The following is a 21,624-nucleotide window of genomic DNA, read 5'->3' as shown; positions in this document are numbered from 1 at the left end:
CGATCGCAAGGAAAAGGGGAAAGAAAGAAAGAGGAAAAAAAAAAAAAAGGCACCCTCGAAGTATGGGCGCCGCCTAAATCATGAAACGCCGGCCCCGACCTGACCTGATAAACCAGCCACCAAACACCACACCATGGACCTGTCCGAAAGTGACCACTAAAAGGAGAATAAGGTGGTAGAAGGGGCAATAACAGAAGGAAGAAAAAGGCTATAGTACAGGAAAAGAATTTTTCAAGACAGCATTAGATCAGAGGGTAATGTGCATATGGTCGTTGTTGCCGAAGGATCGGTTGCAATTGGGACACTTTCGTGAGCGGGAGGTGAGACGCTCTTCAACACAATCCCTGCAGAAGGTATGACCGCAGGTCTTGATTGCGGTATTCTTCCAGTTGCGGTGGCAGACCGTACACAGCGCAAGTTTCTAAAGGGCAAGAATTAGTGGGGCCGGATGGCATAACCAAAGTGAAACACATCTCTACACTTACCCGTAACATTTCATACTCAGAGGAGTTATTGCCGAGACTTTTACTCTTCCAGTTCTCGAGACTCTTCTTTGTATCCGACAATGATTGTTTGAGGCTTGCGATCTCGGTCTCCGCTTGACGCAAAGCAGAAGATGTGGTGCTCATGGTCGAATCCTTCGAGTTAGATAGCGCTTTAAGCTCGGCCACCTGGTTCTTCAAACCCTCCAGAATGATGTCCCTCTCGGTTAATTGTTGCTGCGTGGTTCGGTGTTTGTCGACAGCCGTAGTGAGAGCTTCCTTCGTCTCACTAGTTTGCTTCTCCATGTTAGACAACAAGGAACGTGTGGCGGCTTCTGATTCCTTCAATTGCGCAACAATATCAGAAGTTTTGGAGTTCTGCATTCGAAGCGTGCGAACCTCGGTGTCGCGGGCTTCTTTGCTCTTCATCGCGGCGAAATATTTCTGATCCGCCTTTGATTTTTCGGCAGTTAATCGTGCAACCTTTTCCTCTAGTGCCCCAAAATCAATGACTTTCTGGGAGGCCAACGTAGAGAACTTCTTGTAGGCAGTCTGCATTGATGTCAACTCGGTGTTCAGCATGGCATACTGACGTTCCAGGCTGGTATACTTGGAACGCAGTTCCTCAAGTGGCAAGTCGTTCAAATTCTCCGGCGCGTTGGAACCCTCGATCTGCAACCGCAACCTCTGAACCTCCGACTCCAAAGCAGTAATGCGGGCCTCTCTGGCATCTGCCAGCTCTTGTAACTTGGCTCCAACGGCTTTCTCCTGGTCTTGAGCGGCTTTGCGCATCTGCTGGTCGGCTAGAAGTTCGTCACGAGCGTTTCGTATCCGTGCAAGATCGGTCTCGGCCCGCATTAATTGGGCCTCTTTCTCCGCAATAGCACTTTGGGCTTCATCCTCAATCTGGACCTTGTATGCGGTCCTTTCCGAGCGATATTTCTCGGCCTCTTCTCGTAACTGGGTGTTCATTGCCTCGAGGTTATTGATGCGCTTGACTACATCGTCGTATTGAGATCGGAGTTGTTTGAAAAGATCGGTGTGGGCATAATCATCATCCGTAAGCTTCGAGGACTAATGAAAAGGAGTTAGTTGGGCCACATCGATCGGGTACAAATTGCGCAAAGTACCTTAACCTTAATCTCCGTAATCTGGCTGAGGAGGCTAGCATTCTCACTCTCCAATTTCTGCAGCTGTTCCTTTTGCTTCTCCGAAACCGCTGTAAGTTTATTGTTGGATTCCTCCAGTTCAACACTTCGATCTCCAACGGGCGTTCCGCCATTTGCAGGTGATGATTCTTCGCGTTTCATCTGAGCGCCTTCCGAACCAGGTCGCTGTACTCCCATAAGAACTTGTTTTTCGAGTTTGGCGACTGTCACGCTCTTTGCCCGTTCGTACTTCCTCTCTGCCATCATATATCGAGATGTGGCCTCCTCAAGGCTTTCCTCGGCTTGCTGTTTTTCGGCCATGACCTGTTCCAGTTGAGAGATCGTGACTTTCTCTTCTTGAAGTTTCTTCGATAGCTGGCTTTGGAGTTCTGCAACATCGGGTGGCACATCGCCCACTTTCGACTGAAATTGAGAGATTATTTCACGGATATCGTCTGACCTAGCTTGTAAGTGCGCTTCAAATCCCTCCACATCTTCAAACTGCAATGAGCTCTTGAAAGGATGTTCTGTCAAATCCGTCAGTTGCCCTTCCACAAACAGTGTGCTGGATGACGATAAGCTGATACCGACCTTTGATCGCTTCCTGCGAGGAACCCAGGAGAACTTTCATTTCATCGATCAACTTGGATTTTGTTAGGTTCCACAAGATACGGATACATTTAACATGCACGAAAAGGGATCGTTAAACATACCTGGCCGAACCAGCAATCGATCAGGCGGAGATGATCATTATGATACGTGGTCGCTTTCGACATCTGGCTCAATCGGGCCTCCAGTGACAACTTTTCTCGCTTGTATTCGTGCATCTGGCGGAGAATCGCATCTTTTTGGAAGCGCTATCAGACTAGGGTGTCAGCGACAGCTGCCAGCCTCTCACGTAGGGGCCTTTCTCGGTCCAAAATGAAATACTCAAGAGCGCACACATACCTCTAAGTCATCTTTCCACGGCATATCGGCATCAGGGTGAGGTTTAGTCCCGCCATTCACAGCGGTGGCCTGTTTTTTCAATGGCGGCGCCGAGTCATTATTTTCAGCGGCGGGCCTCTTCCGGTCTTCCATCTTGACAAGACCGGACTCTGAAGACACAACGGGAGGTTCGGCGGCCGGCATCAGTGGCTAGACTGGCATGGGAGGGGATTTACCGATCACCACCGAACCGTCACTCAGTCAGCCCGAAGCACACACCGCGACCGTGCCGAGATCTTGCAGAGGAGAAAGCCAAGGCAAGAAACCCCTGGTAATGCAGAGAGGGAAACTGAGGCGTCACCGGGGATCAAGGGCGCGGCAGAAGGGGTGGGATGGTTAGGATTGAAGGAGTTGAAGCCAGGAGGATTTTCAGAGAGGTTTAGCGTGCCGCTAGCGCCTCACACGTGACCGTGTCCACTTCCCCGGCGCGCGACTTTTTTGATCTTGAACCAACCCCACCCTATCATCAGTGATGGGCAACCATGAAGTCGTTCTCGAGTTCAGCAATCAGTGAGTTCTCTCTATGGTCTTGTGTGCCCCTAATAGCTTATCTAACCCAGATTTTTACAGATAAATCGGGCAAAAAGTTCGCCCCCAAGGCGCCCGTACGGCGAGCCGTGCCCGGCGCCGCTGCACCGGCGCGCCGGCCCAGTGCAGTCCAACAAGCCCAGACTCAAGCTGCGCAAGCCTCGCAGCAGGAGAGAGAGGCGCCAAGCTCAGCGCCGCAATATTCTGTTCCCTCTGTCGAACCTGAACCACCTGCGATCCTCGATGAAACACCCATCACCGTATCAAATTCACAGCCATCAGTGCAGGTCACTTCAAATCAAGCAACTCCTATTCCAGTCCCTCAGCCAAAGCGCAAATCTTCTGTATCTGCACCAATCAGACGAGGATCAATCACGGCCGCGATCACTCCCACTCCCACTCCTGATGTTCCGACCTCCCCCCGCACCCTCCCCACTGAACCGCCTCTGGTACCATCTATAGAGCAGGATATTGAGCAGTCCGTTGCAAGGGATGTTGCTGCTGAAGCCGGACATTCGGCAGCAGACGTTGGGGCTCCAAGTGGCACTTCCTCCGGACATGAACCAGCACCTGAAGTTCGGGGCACATCTTTCACACCAATTGAGCGACCGACAAAACGCGCAAAAAAGACTTCTGAGATCACCAAATCGTATCAGCGGCGTCAGGCGCATTCAAGGACCCCTTCACTCTCAACTCCGGCGGCTTCCCAAGCCAATGTATCCACAGTTGAAGGGACCAATGAGACTCCTAGCGCATCTGTGGCACCATCAACGCTAGGTCCGAGTGAAGCGTCAGCTAAGGGAAAGAAACGGAAGACTTCGAAAGCCGGAACAGATGCCAGCGGAGCAGGAAAGCCCAAGCAGGTTCGGCGCAGGAAGCGTGAAGCAACCCCGGAAGGGGCCGAGATGGTGGAAATTCTGCCGAACGTGATCAAGATGTCTGAGCTTTGCAAGGATCTGAAAACTGGAAAAAAGTCCAAGCGTGAAACGGAATTACGTCGACTCGAATTGGTTGAGATGGAACGCAAGCAAAAGGCGCAGGAGGAGGGAGCGAGGACCAGGACACCCATCAAGAAGCCCAACGAGCCCGAAACCAACCAGGGAGACCGTCTTCCCGAATTCAAATCCCAGTCTGGTCCCGTGATGCGCATCGTCAATGGCGAGATCGTCCTCGATACTGCGTCGCTCGAGGTAGATCGCCACGCTGATGTTGCACGAAACGCAGGCGAGCTGGAAGATGTGGTAGAAAACCAATTCACCCGGAGGATCAACCAGGCTACCTATGGCAAACGTTCCAAGACTGAGACATGGGATGAAGAGATGACCGACCTGTTTTATCGTGGACTACGCATGTTCGGCACCGACTTCATGGTCATCAGCAAGCTATTCCCAGGCCGATCCCGAAGGCAGATCAAGCTTAAGTTCAACAACGAAGAGCGCCGTGATCCTCAGCGAATCAAGGACACTCTTCTTGGGCCTCGCGAGATCATCGATATCGCAACTTATTCGGCCATGACCAACACAGTCTACGACAATCCCAAGGTGATCCAGCAAGAACTGGATGACGAGAAGAAGCGCATCGAGGAGGAACATGCGAAGGAAAAGGCGCTCCAGGAGGAAATGTTACGCAATCCGATGAACACGGGTGCCGACGACGCTGCTGCCGATAGTAGCAAGGCCAATGGTGCACCTGCTAAGGGCAAAGCACGCAACAAGAAACAAAATAAGAACCTTGGTGGGGGAACAGAAGTGATACTCGGTCCCATTGATGATTTCGCGATTCCCTAGCGGGCATCTCGTCGTATCTCAGCCCCGAGAGCGGATACAATTTGAGGTTTTATACTACGGCGTTGAGGGTCTAGCGAGGGATATACACCGGCAGTCATGGCCAAGGAGTTCAGTGTCGTTCAATCTTTATATTAGAATTGCTGATTAGAAGCACAGATGCGTCCTGTGCGACGCAAATTGATTTACGACGTGCGCGGATTATCTGCGCTTTGTTGATCCAAATCCTGTACTGGTCGTTGTAGTTGAGAATTGTGGTGATCGAGTGCGTGAGCTGCCCTCTCCAGCATCGTAGCTGTCGATTCTGCTGGAGGATCCTCGTTGAGACGATGAACCACCATTGCCAGCGCGCCGTCCCATCTGGTACCCAGCTGCTGCGCCTCCCAGTGCGCCGGTCCAGAAGCCCGGTGTCCAGCTTTGGCCAGAGGTACGACTCTTAGAGCCAAAGCTAGCACTCCCATCCGAGTAGCTGCTGTATGGAGGCGGAGGCCCTGGGTAATGGCCATAGTCACCACCGCCGCCACCCCAGAATCCTCCTCCTCCGCGTCGAGGAGCCCGGCCTGGTCTGTTTCTCCGTGTGCCAAAACAGTCTCTCAGTAACGGCACAAAGATTATAGCAGCCACGGCAATGATGAATCCGAAGAAAATGAGGTCTCCTAGCATCGATGCTCCTTTCTGGGCTTTGCGTTCCACAGGCTTGTTCCACGAGCCCATCCATGAAGACCAGTCATTGCCATCATGACCCTGCCCAAATCTTCTTTCGCCTTGCTCCGTCAGAAGCATCCGGTATTCAACACCACAACTTCCCTTGAGCACCCATTTGTCTTCTGAATGTCGGTATCCTTCGCACACCACATCTGTCGAGCCGAGCTTGAACTCGGATGGAAGTGGTGCAGTACATGTCCATTGGACGTCCTCTTCATCATAGTCATAGCCCTCATTTGTACAGCGCATGGTTTCGATCTGGTATAGATCACAGATCTTCTTCGACGGACCTGTGCAGCTGAGCTGAGGGATTGGAGAAACACGACGGGAGGTGGTCATTCGATTGGCGCGCAGAGTCAGTGTTTGCACGTTGGATAGGAGGATAGCATTCCTGCCGGGTGGACTCTGAGATTTCCCGCAGACTGCCAGCGAGGCGAGCAGGAGCATCGCCATAGCAGACGCCAAGTGCTGCATAGTGGTTATTCTCTGTCGTAGTCCGGGATGGTTCAAATGCTGGAAATTAGTTCAGACGAGTGCAGGATATCTCAAGGGGGAAAGATCCAGTACTAGCAGTATGCCAGGCTCGAGGTATCAGTGTGGCGCGGCATCTCCGTCGCACGTTCCAGCGTGTCCTGAAGGTTGGAGAATTGCCGATAAGCGATAAGCAGCCTGGCCAAGAAAGATGATCCACCGAGGCACAAAGTTGGGACCCAACCTCGTCCTGCGAGGGTATGCTTCACGAACAGGCATTGCTGCCAGCTGCTGACAATGGCGCTCCAACAACGTGTGTTGATCTCTTGTACGGTCTTTTCAGCAGCCATGCTAACGACTTCTCAGATGAGCCCGCGACCGCCGCGCCTCAATCCTCGTACGCCCATCTGCGTTGTGGAGAGTGTGATCTAGATCGCTAACCCCCGATCTGCAGCTTATCTTTCACGCAGGGGTTCTTGTTAGGGCAACTCTCCGTGGTACTCTTGATCGGTGCCTTCATCAAGTTCTTCATATTCGGTGAAGCCCCGCCGCCACCGTCGCGCGGCCTGTCCAATCGCACAACCCACCGCCGCTACAGCTCCGTGTACAACGCGCCGCAAGATGTTCAGAAAACGCTCCGAGAAAAGCCGTCCACCTCCAATGTCCTTCGGCCTGTGCCTGCGTCCGCTACAAATACTCGCTCGATCCTACGCAAGACCTACTATAGCGCCATCCCTACAAACCCTTCTTCCAAGCATGGCCGGCAACGGATGCACCACTCATCCCATCAACCGGAGTCACTGGACTGGTTCAATGTGTTGATTGCACAAACCATCGCACAATACAGACAGACGGCATATCTACTAAAGGACTCGCCTACTTCCTCGATCCTGAGCTCCCTCACGGCCGCCATGAACAACCCCGACAAGAAGCCGTCCTTTATCGATAAGATCACCGTAACAGATATCTCGCTAGGGGAAGAGTTTCCAATTTTTAGCAATTGTCGGATCATTGCGGTGGACGACCCCAATTCTGATGGTGGGAGGCTACAGGCCCTGCTAGACGTCGACCTGAGCGACGACAACCTGTCCATCGCTGTTGAAACATCCCTTGTTCTCAACTACCCGAAGCCACGCTCTGCCATTCTACCTGTTGCATTGTCGGTCTCTGTGGTACGGTTCTCCGGCACACTATGTATTTCACTCATCCCGGCCTCCACGCCACCATTGCACACGCCGGCCACATCACCAACACCACCGACTGGGGAGGCAGCTGCCAATGCCAGCCCCAACACCGCCCCTGGCTCTCCGGAGGGTGACGCTTCGCAAGACCAGGAGACACGCAAAAGCAGTCCTAAAAGCAATGTCGCATTCTCATTTCTTCCCGATTACCGACTCGACCTTTCAGTGCGCTCACTCATTGGCTCCCGCAGCCGTCTTCAGGATGTTCCCAAGGTTGCGCAACTAGTTGAGGCCCGCGTTCACGCCTGGTTCGAGGAGCGCGTTGTCGAGCCCCGAGTACAGGTGGTGGGGCTTCCAGACCTATGGCCTCGCATGGGCCGGACTGGTGTGCGAACCGGCGAAGACTCCGATGCTGGTTCGACGGCACCGCCGCGGAGTGCTGGCTCTGCTGAAGGTGGCGCCGGGCCTTACTCTTTCGGCGATAGCCAGCCCGAAGGGCTCCGGTTCCGTGGGCCGTTGGACGCTCGCTTTGGACTCGGCCCTGGCTCACGCAGTAGCAGTTTCAATGTGGACATAGGGAGCTTGCGGAGTCCCAGCATGACCCGCCAGGATAGTGCTGGCGGGGCGAGTGACCAGTTCAACATGCCTGGCGGTATGCCGGAGGGCATACGCTCTCCTAGGGACTAATATGCCATCCCTTTTGACGACCAATCCTGACTCTTGCTCTGCATATTGTAGTATTGAACCACCTCATGTACACTTATACCTTCGATTAGATGGCAACAATCAAGCCACAGGTCAAAAGAAACAAATTTTATATCCTCGGCTATCTACTATGTGCAGGCACCATCAACTTTCAGATGTATTGGAACCAGATGAACCCTAACATTCAATCTCCGTTCCATTCAAGCCGTCGAGTCCATTCAGTCATTAAGCATGTCAAGTCAAGATCGAGAAATCAACCCTCAGTTCACAGCAGCGGTCGGCTTGAGGACTGTGTCCAGGTAGTTCTTCCGCTGAGGGTTCGCATCAACCTCATTGCCACGGTTAAGCGGTGTCCACTTGGGCTCATCCTGGAACAGACGCATCGCTTTGACGTACTATAAAACTGGTCAGTCACGGTTTCAAATGTTCAGAGACCGATTTGGAATCTTCAACAATAGAGTTCCATGTCTCAAGCTCGCACATACGTTCTGCTCATTGGTTGTGAAACGGTGGTAGATACCCGCAGGCAGAATGATCATGTCGTCCTGGCGCAGAGAGATACGGATCCACTCGTCCTCCTGACCGCGCACATCGAAGTATCCCTCGCCATCCAGGATATAGCGGATCTCCTCATCTTCATGCAGATGCTCAGCGAAGAACATCTTCACCTTGTCCTCGTAGACGGCGCCCATAGTCTCGGGCGAAACGCAAACCTGGTCGCGGTTCTTGTACCCACGCTCCAGAGCGATGGCATCAACAGCCTCGATGGTCGGGCAGTGCTTGTAGAGCACGCCCAGGGAAGCAAGAGTCTCCTGAGAGACCTCGCGACCAGAGTCGTGGGGCTCGCGCTGGTCGCCCTGTCACTCGTAAAAGAAATTATTTAGTATGCACGCTTGATCGCGGTTGCGTCATTGACGCTTGTTGGCGTCCGGACGCACGATTGGCACGGGAAACTTACCGGCTTGTTATCGTACCAGTATGCGCGCATGATGAAGTATCCAGCTATGGAGTTAGAAGAGAATCAAGAACGAGAAAAGCGCAGAAGTGAGATTCTCGAGTCGCTGAACATCTACAGCCCCGCAATTGGCCGATGGCGCAAGCGGATTAGGTCATCCCTTATCGTAGCACGTGATGGGCGACATTTTTGTCTTATCGGGAACCGGCGCTCTCATTGTGTTTTGCGAGTGCAGTTTCATCTCACAATGGCGTTTCGAGCGAGGTCGGTGGCTCTGTTTTGCCCGCGCCTTGGGTCGCGCTTGTCACGAGGCAGGACTCGCGGGTTTGCAACCGTTGCCGACGGCGCGCAGTACGTGGACTCCTTTTTTCCTCCCTGAAGATGCGAGGATCGCGAAACTAATCCTTCGGCGCAAATAGGGCTTACGATGTCGTCGTGATTGGAGGTGGCCATGCCGGATCCGAGGCATGTGCCGCTGCTGCTCGCTCTGGCGCGCGCACTGCTCTGGTCACGCCTTCGCTGTCGAATATCGGTGTGTGTTCGTGCAATCCCAGTTTTGGAGGAATCGGCAAGGGCACCATGATCCGTGAGGTGGATGCCATGGACGGCGTGGCGGGCCGCATCATCGACAAAGCAGGCATTATGTTTCGGGTGTTGAATCGCTCCAAAGGCCCTGCTGTGTGGGGTCCGCGCGCGCAGATCGACCGTGATCTGTATAAGAAGTACATGACGGAGGAACTGGTCAATACTCAGGGTCTCAGCATCGTTGAGGGCAAGGTTGCGGACATCGTCGTCTCCAAGGATGGAGCAGAAAATGCCCCCGGTGCTCAGGGCAAGATTGTTGGAGTACGCTTGGAGTCTGGCGAGGTCATTGCTACTGGCCGGGTGGTCATCACGACGGGGACTTTCTTGGGTGGGGAGATTCATATTGGCTTGGAGACGTATCCATCCGGGCGAATGGGTGAAGCTCCGACTTATGGACTCAGCAAGTCTCTCCGCGATGCGGGCTTCACATTGGGGCGCTTGAAGACAGGCACGCCACCCCGTTTGGATATGAAGTCTATCAATTTCTCCGGCTTGGAGGTGCAACGCGGCGACTCTCCCCCGCACCCATTCTCCTACCTCAACACAACCGTTGAGGTCGGTGACGAAGGTCAACTTACCTGTTGGATGACCCACACCAACGAAGCTGCCCATGAAATCATCCGCGCGAACTTGGACAAGTCTGTGCATATCAGAGAGACTGTCCGTGGACCCCGGTACTGCCCGTCTCTAGAATCGAAGATCATGCGCTTCAAAGACAAGACGCGACACCAGATCTGGCTGGAACCGGAAGGGTTTGCTCCTAATGACGTGATCTATCCGAACGGCATCTCAATGACCGTCCCAGCTGATGCTCAATATGCTATGCTGCGCACAGTCCGCGGCCTTGAGAACGTCAACATGCTCCAGCCAGGCTACGGAGTGGAGTATGACTACATTGACCCGCGCAATCTCCGGTCAACGCTGGAAACCAAGCTCATTAGTGGTCTGTACCTGGCTGGCCAGATCAACGGAACAACCGGCTACGAAGAGGCGGCTGGACAGGGTATTATTGCTGGCACGAATGCCGGTCTGGCGTCTCAAGATCGAACCCCGTTGACTCTCACCCGGTCAGACGGGTTTATTGGCATTATGATTGACGACCTGATCACCAAGGGTGTGTCCGAGCCGTACCGGATGTTCACCACCCGCAGCGAGTACCGCATCTCTACACGGTCTGACAACGCCGACCTCCGCCTCACGCGTATGGCTCGTGAGGCCGGGGTCATCTCAGACCAAAGGTGGCACCATTTCACCGACACCGAAGCGCAAATCCAGGAACTGCAGACTCTACTCGCCAATACGAGACTTTCATCATCTGCGTGGTCTCGCAAGGGCTTCAGGGTCCGCGCTGACACTTCGATTCGTACCGCGCTCGAGATCCTTTGTCTCGACGGCGCAGACATCAATACGTTGATTCCGCACATTGGCACCACGCCGGGGTCGGCGTACCAGCCAGAGTCCTTCGCGCCCGAGATCCGCGCCCGCGTTGCCATTGAAGGCCGTTATGCCCCGTATCTCAAGCGACAGGAGAAGATGGCCAAGCGCTTCCAGCAAGACGAGAACCTCTTGCTCCCAGCTGATCTGGACTACAGCACCATCCACGGTATCAGCAATGAGGAGAAGCAAGCACTGGAACGTGTGCGGCCCGCCAGTGTTGGCATGGCCAGGCGCATCGAGGGAGTCACACCTGCCGGTGCGCTGCGGCTCTTGATGCATGTTCGAAAGGGCAGTGGTTTCATCAGAGAGGCTTCCGGTGGAGACGAAGATGCGGCTATGGCTGATGTACTGCACTCATCTCCCTGATAACATAGTGTTATCCTGCATCTGCTTTTTGTTTTCCACGCTGGCATTAGCGACACCACTCATGGCGCTGGGGGTTGATATGTACATTATGGATTTCGGTGCATCTTGACCGGCTGTATACTACTCTGGTTTTTCCTTACTCTACTCTAGGACACTGGCGAGATAGGAGAGAATTGAAATTCCTGTTCATTGTTAGGTTCTTGAGGTTATCTGGCTGATTCAACTACATCAACACATATATATCCATGGATGTATATATATATGTATATCGCTACCTCTTTCGAAATAAAGACTTTGCCAGTCAATGAGCAGAATTGAATTTACTACACAACAGCCCGGCCGATCAGACGATCACACCAATCCTCAGATTGCAGTCCACACCAAAATCTGGTTCAGGATTTACACCTACAACAGCATACACCCACCAACTCACCGCTAAGGAACCTCACCATCCCAAAAGAGCAAGAATACCCTAGCAAGCACACACAGCGCGATATGCAAAGCCATGCATTCCCCTGCCCAGAGCACATTCCATCCACGCCTTCCCCACAGTAGCACCACATTATCGACACGCGAAGAGCGCAGCAGCGTGCACCCTCATGCCGCCAACCTGGCCTCCACGCAAGGGGCGCCGATCGCGATAAGCGCAGGAATGGGCTCTACCGGACGCGGTGGGTGCGCATTGGCGGGATATAGTACGCTCTTGTGGCGCGATTGCGTGCAGCGAGGGTGTTTATCGGGGGCGCGGGGTTGGTTGGGTGTCATCTGTAAAGACCGTGGACTTGGATTCTCGTGTCGGGGAGGGAGGATGAGGAGGGCGTAGGTCATATGTAACTAAGTTTTGTGGAATATAGGCGCGAGTCTTGTACATACCTGGATCTTTGTCCTGGTGCTGGAGGGCTCGTTGGTGGCAATGCGACCTGATCATCGGGCAGAATGCAGAGGATCTGGAAAATAGATCCTCTTCCTTTCAACGACGGGCAGCGCATCCTCGACTCCACTGCTGGGTCCTGCTGGGTCGTCGGTATGAGGGTGATCACCGCTAATATGGACCTCCGCAGCGACCATCACCATCGACCGAGAAACAGGGTTTGAGTGCCGTTGTCCTCGGTTCCCCCTTGCCCCTTCCCTAGGCATCGACATATCCTTGGGAGCCAGACACAGATCATCGTCAGACACCGATGATTCGATCGGCCCAATCGTAGCGAGTAAAGCGTGCATGCCATCGATCAGAAGTCGCCAACCGGCAACGCGCGCCCAGCGATAGCCGCGGCCGAATAACGTCGGCGACGAGGGCAGCATGTGTTCTGTGAGATAGTCACTGCATGACGCAGCAGGGTCGAGAGAGGATGGGCGAAAATATGACGCAGTGCTGCAGTGATGGAACGCAGGAGATGCATGGACGTCCCATGCATAGGACCATTTCCATACCCAGGGGCAGCGCAGATGCAGCCTCGTACTATCGCTTGCGGAAGGGGGACAAAGGGAGAGATAGGTGCAGCACTGTGACTGCATATACATGCACTGCGCTGCAAGATGCAATGCACTCCGCAGCCCCCAACTGCCCTGTCCTAGGGACGTCCTGCATCCTCCAGACCGTTGGAGCGCGTGTCTCGCGAATGAAGACGGAGTCAAGCACACCAAGTCGGTCTTGACTGCGTAGGTACCCACATATCGGTATAGCTTCGACTCGGTCGTGAGCATGCAGGGGATTCACGCCATGTCTTGAAGGGATAGCCCATGCAGGATATCAATCGCCAGAGATTCTACATTTAACTACCCACTTCCTCGAGGTGCAGGTCGCACAGAGCGTTGATCACCACGAGTCTCCTACCATCTGGGGCCACATGGGCGTGGGGTCAGGATATACTTCGACCTGAACAACGCGCGACAGCTTCACCAAACCCCCGATGGATTCGCCAGCCGTGTACATCTTGCCTTCACGGGTTCAGCCGTGAAGGAAATCCAGCGTGGAGCAGCACTCACCCCAAGGTTTCCGGTGGACACGAGTTAGCACTCCCGAGTCCGCGGTTCCCGCTGGTCTACAATCGAGCAGGGTCCCCATTGAATCATTAAGGTTGGCCAGAGATCTGACACAGGCAGAGCTAATCTGGACGCCGCGAATTGCATTCCGACAATGACATTGTCCCAGCCATTGACAATCGGCAGAATTCTTGCTCGTCGAACGCGACCCAATCGATTACATCGACCCTCGCCTCCCCAGCACCGCTTCGAATACGAACCGAACCGAACCGAACGCACCTCACGCGCAACACGATTGGCTCTCCCGCGCGATAACAGATCTCATGCGGAAAAGCCCACCCTCAGTGCTGCGCTCGAACTTTCCGTCGGGTGTGAGCACGCTGGAGCAGGAGCGGGCGCCGACGAATAGGCCTGATCGCAGGACGTGCTCACTAGCATCCAGAACGGCAGAAATAGACGATCGCGATGATCCATGACCTCAGGCGCCCAGCTGGCTCTGTAACTATGTAAAGACACTGTAAGCACCTTCCCAAGTTGGTCGTGGACGGGTGAAACAGGCAAAGACGCTTGACACCAATCATAATCATCTGCGTGATCCTCTTATGCGCACTGCCAATCAGCGGGGCAGGATGACATCCTCACCTCTTGAAACCGAGGTTGGCTGCGGCGCAGTCTCGTTGCCGTTACATGTATTTGTGTTTGTATTGACTACCTGCTGGAACCGGGAATTGCACTGCGCTGCATCGCTCGATGTTGTAGACCGGCGGGGTTGTGGAGTCGGAAAGAGAAATACCAGCATCCCAAGGACACATTGAGAATGACACCGATATGATCCAGACCGGCATGCCGTACATCCTCATCGCGAGCACCAAAACGAAAACCCAAAGAAAGCGATCCCGAGCACGTCTAGCTCAAGCTCTAGTTGGCGTGGGTAGCATTCGGTGACAGAAACCGGATCTTCGCCATAGCCACGGACACGCTAAGGCGCAGCGATTCACGGAGCGGGGGGGGGAGAGCAGCACGCACTCGGGGCCGGAGCAGAGCTGGAGAGCTGGAGAGAAGAGGAGGGACTGGTAGTGGGGCTGAGCAGAGACCATACAGACAAAGCTCGCAAAAAGCGGGCAAGAGCAGCCGTGACGTTAGGCGCAAAGCAGTTAGCCCGACGAAGATCAGTAGAGACCTTCCGCGCTGCGGGATTTAAGTGTCTGGATGGTGACTTGGCGCAGGGTGCTATACCTAGTTAATAATAATACTCGGTGATAATCATCATAATATGATTATCCCTGTCGCGCCAGCCCTGGACCATCCAATCGCGAGCGAGGGCCTGGCGGGATGCTGCGTTAGTGTGAGGGCTTTTCTCTTTTCTCTTCGCGCTTGGCTGTGGCATTCTTACATACGATGTAGTCGATGATTCGCCTCGCCCCCGCCTTCAACCTCGATAGCGGGCGGACTAGACTCTTGGTCCTCTTGGTATTCTTGGTACTCTTGGTAGAGCGCCGGTTCGACTGCACAGTGGCGCTCATGCGAAGATCGACTTGTGGCGCCTCGATTGAGTGCATCATCACTCTGTCATCGCGTGTTCGCATCACATTCAGCATATTCAATATTCCATATCTCTTACATATGCCGCTGGCCCGACCGGGCGTTTCCACCTTGATGTCTCCGACCGGTCGAGATGTAACTAGTTATGTAACGAGTCAGTAGGTACTCACAGGGTAAAAGTGCTCACTGCTGTACGCTGTAGTAATACGGTACGACTGCCATTCCTCCGTACATCCGCCAACCGTCATCTCCACTCGAAGCACTCTCTCCCCTGTCTCACGCACGGATGCCTGGCCCGAGTGTCTGGTACGGGTGGTGCACCGTCCGTGGATGTGGGTTTGTTAGTGCGGGCGAATGGGAGAGGGAGATCGACATGGCTAGTTCGTATCCTGGGGGTTGCTGCGCGCTCTTGATAGGCCCTGCGCCGACTTGGCGGACTTGGCCATGGGAGCGCGCACTCAGCCACAAGTGTCCCAAATACCAGGGTGCGTCGATTCGAGATCGATGTGCTTCTGATGTGTCCTGGGGGGAGGTGAAGTTGAGGGGAGCGTCCCGGCGTACTGTGTTATGTAGTCGCATGCAGGATGTAGTACGGGAGTGCCTCGTGCGTGCAGAGTATAGAAAGGGTCTCCACCGGTTGTGGTACGGACTCCGTCCCCGCTCCTGCGCGCCTACTAGACAGGGCATGGGAAAGTGACTAGTCCTATCAAGTCCGGTCCTCGATGGAAGTGGAGAGGATCGAAGTCGATGATGCTCGACGTTCTTTTGGGCCTGGAACGCCCGTGGTGATCGGCCGAGGGATCCGTGTCATCATGGAGGCGATCCGTTCAATGGACTCGGATCATTCTGCGAATCCAGCATGATCTGATCGTGCGGTCTCGTACCAACGCCATAAATCCTACAGTTCTGCGATACGGACACGCCCGAGCTGGTATCAAGGTCGGCTCATGACCACTCCTGCCATGCGGATGCCCGGGTCGCCCGATGGGCGGTCTCCTATGCTACGTGCCCATCTGACAGATCACACTGAGACAGACTCTCGTCGCTGTCATCTGTCATGGGCGCTAATTGAGTTTGTCAGGCGTGCGCCGGCTAAGATCGTCTGCTGTTCACCCAGTTCTCTGGGACAGTCTCGAACCTGAAACGCGAAGGACAGTCCTCCGTTTCCCCCTGACAGGTGGGCATGTGGTTGAAGAAGCGAGAAAAAAAAGAAAGGAAAAGAAAAGAGGGCGAAACCACGCAACGTAACGCCCAGAAGAAGGGAATAAAAGGGTGGGGCCACGAGCCACGAGTTGAATTAGTTCCGGCATAGTGGATGCGCAGTGCAGTGCTTGCCGATCCCCGATCTCTGAGAGGCCCATTCTCCGTCGGCCAGCGCACTAGAATCGCCTAGGTCGGCGTTGGAGCTAGGGCCTAAGTGCGCACTTCTAACCCAGTCCAGGGCGCCAGATTTGGGGAGGGGGGGGGGAGAGAGCCCCCGGAAAGGACCAAAAGACTGCCGCCGGGGGATGCAGCTGATTGTTAGCGGTGGCCGTGTTGCGAAGGTGGTAGCCTGGATCTGCTGAGGATCTCCCGCGAAAGTTTTGGCCAGGATCCAATAAGGCCCCGGGCCATCAGGTACGGGACCCTCCCCTCTCTCCCTTTCTACTAGGAAAGCTTCAGGAGGACTTCGTCACGTCGAAGTTACCAGGCGCGGTGGAACAATAAGAAGCGAAAGAAAATTCCAAAACGGAGAAGCGCAAACCTTGCGACGCGTGGGTGTGTGCGACCCGGATTCTGCACATCCGCCAGCGCTGATTGGAAGCCCCGAGTCGTTAGTCGGATGAAGGTGTAGGCGCTGACTGTTAATGTAGGGCCTAGGCTAGTGTAATTACTGACTCCGGAGAGTATCGTCTTCGACGAATACCCACGCGGAGATGAGCCGGAGACTGGAGGGCACGGAGAAGCAGACGCTCAGTCCCTCTGAAATTCCCCATCCCCATCCCTTCCGGATAGGCTGACGACAGAAGCGGGCACGACTGGAAAATTGGAGTGGGACGCTCTCTCGTTCGCGTATGGCGGGCGTCTGGGGCGTTTGGCCGCGCTGTGAGTGGCTAGACTTGCTAGGCCCCCGAGATCTTTTTTTGACGTGCCGTTTGGTGATCATCGTGGACGCCGACCGCAATGATGATTTTTCTTCGCCGCTCCCGTTGCTGGTGGAGGTCCATTTTTCAATAGTTCCGGTGCACTGGCCAGTGCCCACCGGCCCTTCCCCTCCTTGGATTCTGGTTGCTGCGGTGTCTGTCCACCGTGGCCATTGGTTTCCCCTCTGGGGATGGTGTCTTGTCCATGTTCATGTCATTTCTTTTTTTCCCTGGTGGTTTTTCTTCGATGGGCCCTTGGGCGCAGCCGTGCATTCCCTGGAACGAGCTGTGCGCCGCGATCGCCACTGATTGGCCTAGTGCGGCGTGGACCCTGCCCGGATTTCCTTGGAGGCGAACCGTGGCTGTGGCGAGTGGGAACGGGCCAATACGATCGAGGCTGCGCAGCGTTGCGATGCAAGGATGGAGGATGGGAGGAAGGAGGATCGGGCTTGAGGGAGGATTGTTGGATGAGGGTGACTCCCTTCGAGGGTGCTGAGTCATACATGCCCCGGAAGGAAAGCTGAGTCGGGATACCTCGGTCTATACTATGCATCCAGGATGGACGTTAATACACCCTTAGCCGCTGTAGGAGTCCCCATAGAGAACATAGTTCTCTATTCCCAAGTCAAAAAAAAAGAAGTGACACGAAAAGACACCCGCAACGGGGAAAGAATAGGACCCGGAGAGCAAGTGACGCTCCGATCCTAATCACGGCTCCACCGGGGATCGTCCATGGCACGAAGGTGGATTCGATGATGATTGCACTCGAGGATTTCCCAGGAGATGCTGGGCTCCGCGCAAATCATCATGGACCTTGGAATCGATACTGATGACGACCATTGGCTATTAATTATTAGTTAACTAGTTATAGTGATAACTACTATGATTTTCATGCTCAAGGCCGCATGAAAGGGGTGGTGACACCCTTCTTACTCTTTTCCCTCCGGAGGGTTTGGCATTTGGGATTAAGGCTTGGTGAAATCATCCACCGGTGATGTTTCATCTGTCACTTCGATGGGACGTGGTCCGTCTTTCTCCGCTGCTCCGAACCCCTTTGACCATTTCATCATTTCATCATTTCATAACTAGTTAACTAGTTACTGCGGGGCGGAGGAATGGACATTATCGTGGGCGATCAGAGGTCTTCTTTTTTTTTCCCCCTTCGGTCCCATCCATCGTGTATAGCTAACAGACCTGATCGACCGTGGAAAGTATGTTGTGTTCGATAGCCATCTGATATATAGGGCTGTTGTATGTCGACCCCCGCAACCCTCCGGTGAAGAATTAACATTAACGTTAACCATTTAGGCTCCCGGTGCCTCTCCTGGTCCCTTTCGCGCCTACCCAAAGGGCCCCAGCGGTGGGCAGATCCTTTCTGCAGCGCTCGTTCTCGCGTCCCCCCCTTTCCCTTTGCATCATCCACTCGGCTATAGGGACTCTGATCATTGTGGATATCACCTTTTACTATATAGTAGAATGGCTAGGTAGTGTCTGGTCTGATCTATTTGGGATCTATTTGAGAATCTGTACTATGAATCTGTACTGTGTAGCCTATAATCGAATGCCCGATCCTTCCCTCCCATAGTGGACCCTCCCAAGCTTGGGAATTGCCGCAGCCCAAGGAATCCGTGGAACCGCGCCAAAGTAGATCCCCATCTCTCCAGAGATCGGTGCAACCGGTTGACCTGTTGACTCGCTGACTTGCCTTGGGTCCGTGCTTGGGCGATCCCTGGATTACCTCCAACCCCGAGGAGGGGTTAACTCAAAACCATCGCATCCGCCTGTCTGCTCCATACCCTGGTCGATCGCCTTAGCTTATTTCTTGTGTGTTGTGTGGTGATCGCTTCTCCGGGGAAGTGTGTGTGTGTCAACGGAGAGATCTCTATCCGGGAGTCCGCTATTCAAACTCCTTCTCTGCCTTTTCTCTTGCCTTCCTCCCCCCTTCCCGCTTCCTCTCTCTACGCTCCCCGTCCCCCCCCCCCCGTCTTTGCCCCCCGCGCCCTCTCCCCAACAATCTCATCTCACCAATCTGCCATCATGGTGAACGGGACTGCGGCGGTGCTGGAGCCCACGTTCACCGGGTATGTGGCCACCACCCAAGATGCGCTGATCCTGTTCGAGGCTTGCTTGACTGGCGTCTTACACCACGTCCCGCGCCGGCCGCACGACCGGGAACGAAGCCATCTGGTGCGCAGCGGCAGCGTCTTCATCTACGAGGAGAATTCATCCGGTATCAAGCGATGGACCGACGGCGTCACCTGGAGTCCCAGTCGCATCCTGGGCAATTTCTTGGTCTACCGCGAGCTGGAGAAGCCTTTCCCTCCCGGCGAGAAGAAGCGCGCCATGAAAAAGGCCAATCGACGCCCCGCGCCACCAACTCGGCCGGGGGAGCCGTACCCTCGTCACGACAGCAACGGCCAGGGCTACTCACCCACCTCGCCCGCCGGGCCGTTCGGGGATCGGCCACATCAGTCAGAGGTGGAGCGCGCGCTGGTGGGATCGCTGGTCGATTCGTACGGCTTTAAAGATTCGGGCCTGGTCAAGAAGACGATGAGCGTGACGGTCCTGGGCGTGACGCACCACCTGGTGTCCTACTATAGCGTGGAGGACGTGGTTCACGGCGTGCTCAGCCCGCCGTCCATGGTCGAATCGCTACGCTACATCCGTCCCCGCACCGATCTCACCCAGAAACAAAGCTTCCGTGCCCCTATCGACGACCTGGAGACCACCGCCATGGAGAGCGCACACGATCCCTCACACGCTGCCCTCTACGGATATCGCCCGCAGATGATGGCGCCCCCCGGGTATGGCATGCCCAGTCCCTCGGCGGATTTCTACATGCACGCCAGCCCGTACGCCGCCACTCACGCGCCGCAGACTGGCCCGATAGCCGGATACTCGATGGGCGGTTCCATGCCTGGCCACCCCGCACCAAATCCATATCTCCCTTCTCCGGCCACGGCGACGCCCATGGCTCCCAAACTAGAAGACTATCACGCCTTCCGCGCAGGACCGTACGGAGGCAGCATGGACTCGCTGGGCCACAGCGCACTCTCCACCTCCATCCCCGGCGGCCTGAACACCGCCATCCCCAGCTCTCTGAGCGACCGCAACCGCTCCACCTCCGACCACAGCCCCTCGGCCTACCGCAACTCGTCAATCTCATCGCGCAGCGTCGCGACAGATGCGACTTCCCCGATGGATCCGTCCACGCCGGCCACCTACTCTCGCAGCAGCTTCAGCCTGTCTGGCCAGATGGACACAAATCCCAACACCCCTCTCGAACCTCGCGGTATCGCCCCTCTCGACCCCGGCATGCCACGTCGCGAATCTAATCCCATTCACCCTTCTTACTATCCTGGTCCCGATCGCTCGCAGTACTACGTGGGAGCGACGGGCCAAGTCGGTCACCCGCACTATGCGGCCGCGCAGCCTCTTTCGACGTGGACGACCACGGCTCCGGCTCAGCCTCAGATTTAATTCATTGAATTGACGCGTTACCATGGTGTTGGGTCGGGTTTGGCTGTGGCTTTGGGCTAGGATGGGTGGATCTAACTGGATCTTTCATCTCATTGATGGCCTTGTTCTTTTTCAGGTTTTAAGTTTAGGGGTCCGAACAGCTCCTATATCGTCTTCCCCCCCCCTTTGTTTCCAAGGATCTTTGAGAGCGCGGGAGTCAGGGCGGCTTTTTGTGATTGCGACTACCTTTTCCCGTTTTTCTCACGATTTTACTTCTTGTGTGCTATGGCCGTTTTTCTGTTCCTGGTTTTGCTCGGCGATAGAATTTGTTCTGGATTTTGGAACGGCGGGTTGGAATGGCTGGAAGCGTCCCGAGGTCATTGCGATATCCACGGATGGGCACAAACTGAAGAGTGAAGTATAAGCTATCTTTGGCTTTTGCTTTGACTTTCATCTGGCTCTCCGATGGGAACGCGAGAGGAAAACCCTCAATTCCCCACCACACCCTCTCCGGTGTACTCATGTCTGTCTATACAGTCTTTGTCCTTTATATGCCTGCTGCCTCGGCCTGGTGGCTGGCACTTTGGCTTTATGTCTCTTCTGTGTGTTCTATGTGGGCTCTCTGATTTCTCTGCTGATTGTTCTGGTTCCGAGCTTGATATCTGGCAACCCCAAGGCGGCGTTTTGTGATTCCTGACGATGTGATGCAACAACCCCGACAACCCAAAAGGTTCATTCATATTCTATTCATATTCATATTCTTATTCTATTCCTTTCTCTTCTCCTACTTCCCTACTTCATCTACCCCTCCGTATCCTTATTTCCATCGGGTAGATGCCCCTGCAGCTGTCGGTCATGATCCGTCCCTTCAGTCGTCGTTGCTCTATAGGATGGGAGATGCTGTATTGCTCTGTGCTTCTCGCTCTCGGGATCTGCTTGCACTTGCGTCTATAGCTGGCGACATTATGGTCTCACGAAGTTTTCATATCCCACAAGCACACAAACTCTAAATGCCTAATTTGTGGATCCTTTTTAAGGTTCCCTAGGTGGATGCGCATGATCCTTGGATTTGTCCTGTCAATCTTCATGGCGACGGGACTGGGTTGTTGGGGGTTACGTTTCATGACACTCAGAGGTGTTTAGCTGGGAAGCGATTTGTGGGGGGATACCTCTTACTTAACCT

The 21,624-nt window shown here is 54.5% G+C and overlaps 9 protein-coding genes across 9 annotated transcripts; 4 read left to right on the top strand and 5 right to left on the bottom strand.

The window, feature by feature from the left end:
• Positions 1 to 247: 247 nt before the first annotated feature.
• Positions 248 to 2,761, bottom strand: N7459_009683 (E3 ubiquitin-protein ligase BRE1; the record flags this gene model as incomplete). Its single annotated transcript, XM_056948851.1, has 6 exons — positions 248 to 421; positions 486 to 1,556; positions 1,613 to 2,157; positions 2,222 to 2,273; positions 2,344 to 2,487; positions 2,579 to 2,761. The coding sequence occupies 6 exons, from the start codon at positions 2,759 to 2,761 to the stop codon at positions 248 to 250; spliced, it is 2,169 nt and encodes a 722-aa protein (XP_056796076.1).
• A 338-nt stretch (positions 2,762 to 3,099) lies between these two features.
• N7459_009682 (transcription factor TFIIIB subunit BDP1) lies at positions 3,100 to 4,932 on the top strand (the record flags this gene model as incomplete). Its single annotated transcript, XM_056948850.1, has 2 exons — positions 3,100 to 3,127; positions 3,188 to 4,932. 2 exons carry the CDS (start codon positions 3,100 to 3,102, stop codon positions 4,930 to 4,932), a joined length of 1,773 nt encoding a protein of 590 aa, XP_056796075.1.
• A 198-nt stretch (positions 4,933 to 5,130) lies between these two features.
• N7459_009681 (DUF1183 domain protein) lies at positions 5,131 to 6,108 on the bottom strand (the record flags this gene model as incomplete). Its single annotated transcript, XM_056948849.1, has 1 exon — positions 5,131 to 6,108. One exon carries the CDS (start codon positions 6,106 to 6,108, stop codon positions 5,131 to 5,133), a length of 978 nt encoding a protein of 325 aa, XP_056796074.1.
• Positions 6,109 to 6,402: 294 nt separating this feature from the next.
• mmm1 (ERMES complex subunit MMM1) lies at positions 6,403 to 7,973 on the top strand (the record flags this gene model as incomplete). Its single annotated transcript, XM_056948848.1, has 3 exons — positions 6,403 to 6,418; positions 6,472 to 6,502; positions 6,560 to 7,973. 3 exons carry the CDS (start codon positions 6,403 to 6,405, stop codon positions 7,971 to 7,973), a joined length of 1,461 nt encoding a protein of 486 aa, XP_056796073.1.
• A 278-nt stretch (positions 7,974 to 8,251) lies between these two features.
• N7459_009679 (acireductone dioxygenase (Ni2+-requiring)) lies at positions 8,252 to 8,979 on the bottom strand (the record flags this gene model as incomplete). Its single annotated transcript, XM_056948847.1, has 3 exons — positions 8,252 to 8,386; positions 8,477 to 8,848; positions 8,950 to 8,979. The coding sequence occupies 3 exons, from the start codon at positions 8,977 to 8,979 to the stop codon at positions 8,252 to 8,254; spliced, it is 537 nt and encodes a 178-aa protein (XP_056796072.1).
• A 214-nt stretch (positions 8,980 to 9,193) lies between these two features.
• N7459_009678 (tRNA modification protein MTO1) lies at positions 9,194 to 11,334 on the top strand (the record flags this gene model as incomplete). The annotated part of the gene is made up of 2 exons (XM_056948846.1): positions 9,194 to 9,297; positions 9,366 to 11,334. 2 exons carry the CDS (start codon positions 9,194 to 9,196, stop codon positions 11,332 to 11,334), a joined length of 2,073 nt encoding a protein of 690 aa, XP_056796071.1.
• Positions 11,335 to 12,258: 924 nt separating this feature from the next.
• On the bottom strand, positions 12,259 to 12,636 carry N7459_009677 (uncharacterized protein; the record flags this gene model as incomplete). Its single annotated transcript, XM_056948845.1, has 1 exon — positions 12,259 to 12,636. One exon carries the CDS (start codon positions 12,634 to 12,636, stop codon positions 12,259 to 12,261), a length of 378 nt encoding a protein of 125 aa, XP_056796070.1.
• A 1,599-nt stretch (positions 12,637 to 14,235) lies between these two features.
• N7459_009676 (uncharacterized protein) lies at positions 14,236 to 15,438 on the bottom strand (the record flags this gene model as incomplete). Its single annotated transcript, XM_056948844.1, has 3 exons — positions 14,236 to 14,505; positions 14,715 to 14,998; positions 15,144 to 15,438. The coding sequence occupies 3 exons, from the start codon at positions 15,436 to 15,438 to the stop codon at positions 14,236 to 14,238; spliced, it is 849 nt and encodes a 282-aa protein (XP_056796069.1).
• Positions 15,439 to 19,019: 3,581 nt separating this feature from the next.
• N7459_009675 (camp independent regulatory protein) lies at positions 19,020 to 20,462 on the top strand (the record flags this gene model as incomplete). Its single annotated transcript, XM_056948843.1, has 1 exon — positions 19,020 to 20,462. The coding sequence occupies one exon, from the start codon at positions 19,020 to 19,022 to the stop codon at positions 20,460 to 20,462; it is 1,443 nt and encodes a 480-aa protein (XP_056796068.1).
• Between the last annotated feature and the right edge of the window lie 1,162 nt (positions 20,463 to 21,624).

The sequence above is a fragment of the Penicillium hispanicum genome (genome assembly GCF_028827665.1).
Source record: "Penicillium hispanicum strain IBT 35686 chromosome Unknown utg000008l_segment0_segment0, whole genome shotgun sequence".
In the NCBI taxonomy this organism is placed as follows: Eukaryota; Fungi; Ascomycota; class Eurotiomycetes; order Eurotiales; family Aspergillaceae; genus Penicillium; species Penicillium hispanicum.
This window is presented reverse-complemented; position numbering and strand designations above follow the sequence as displayed.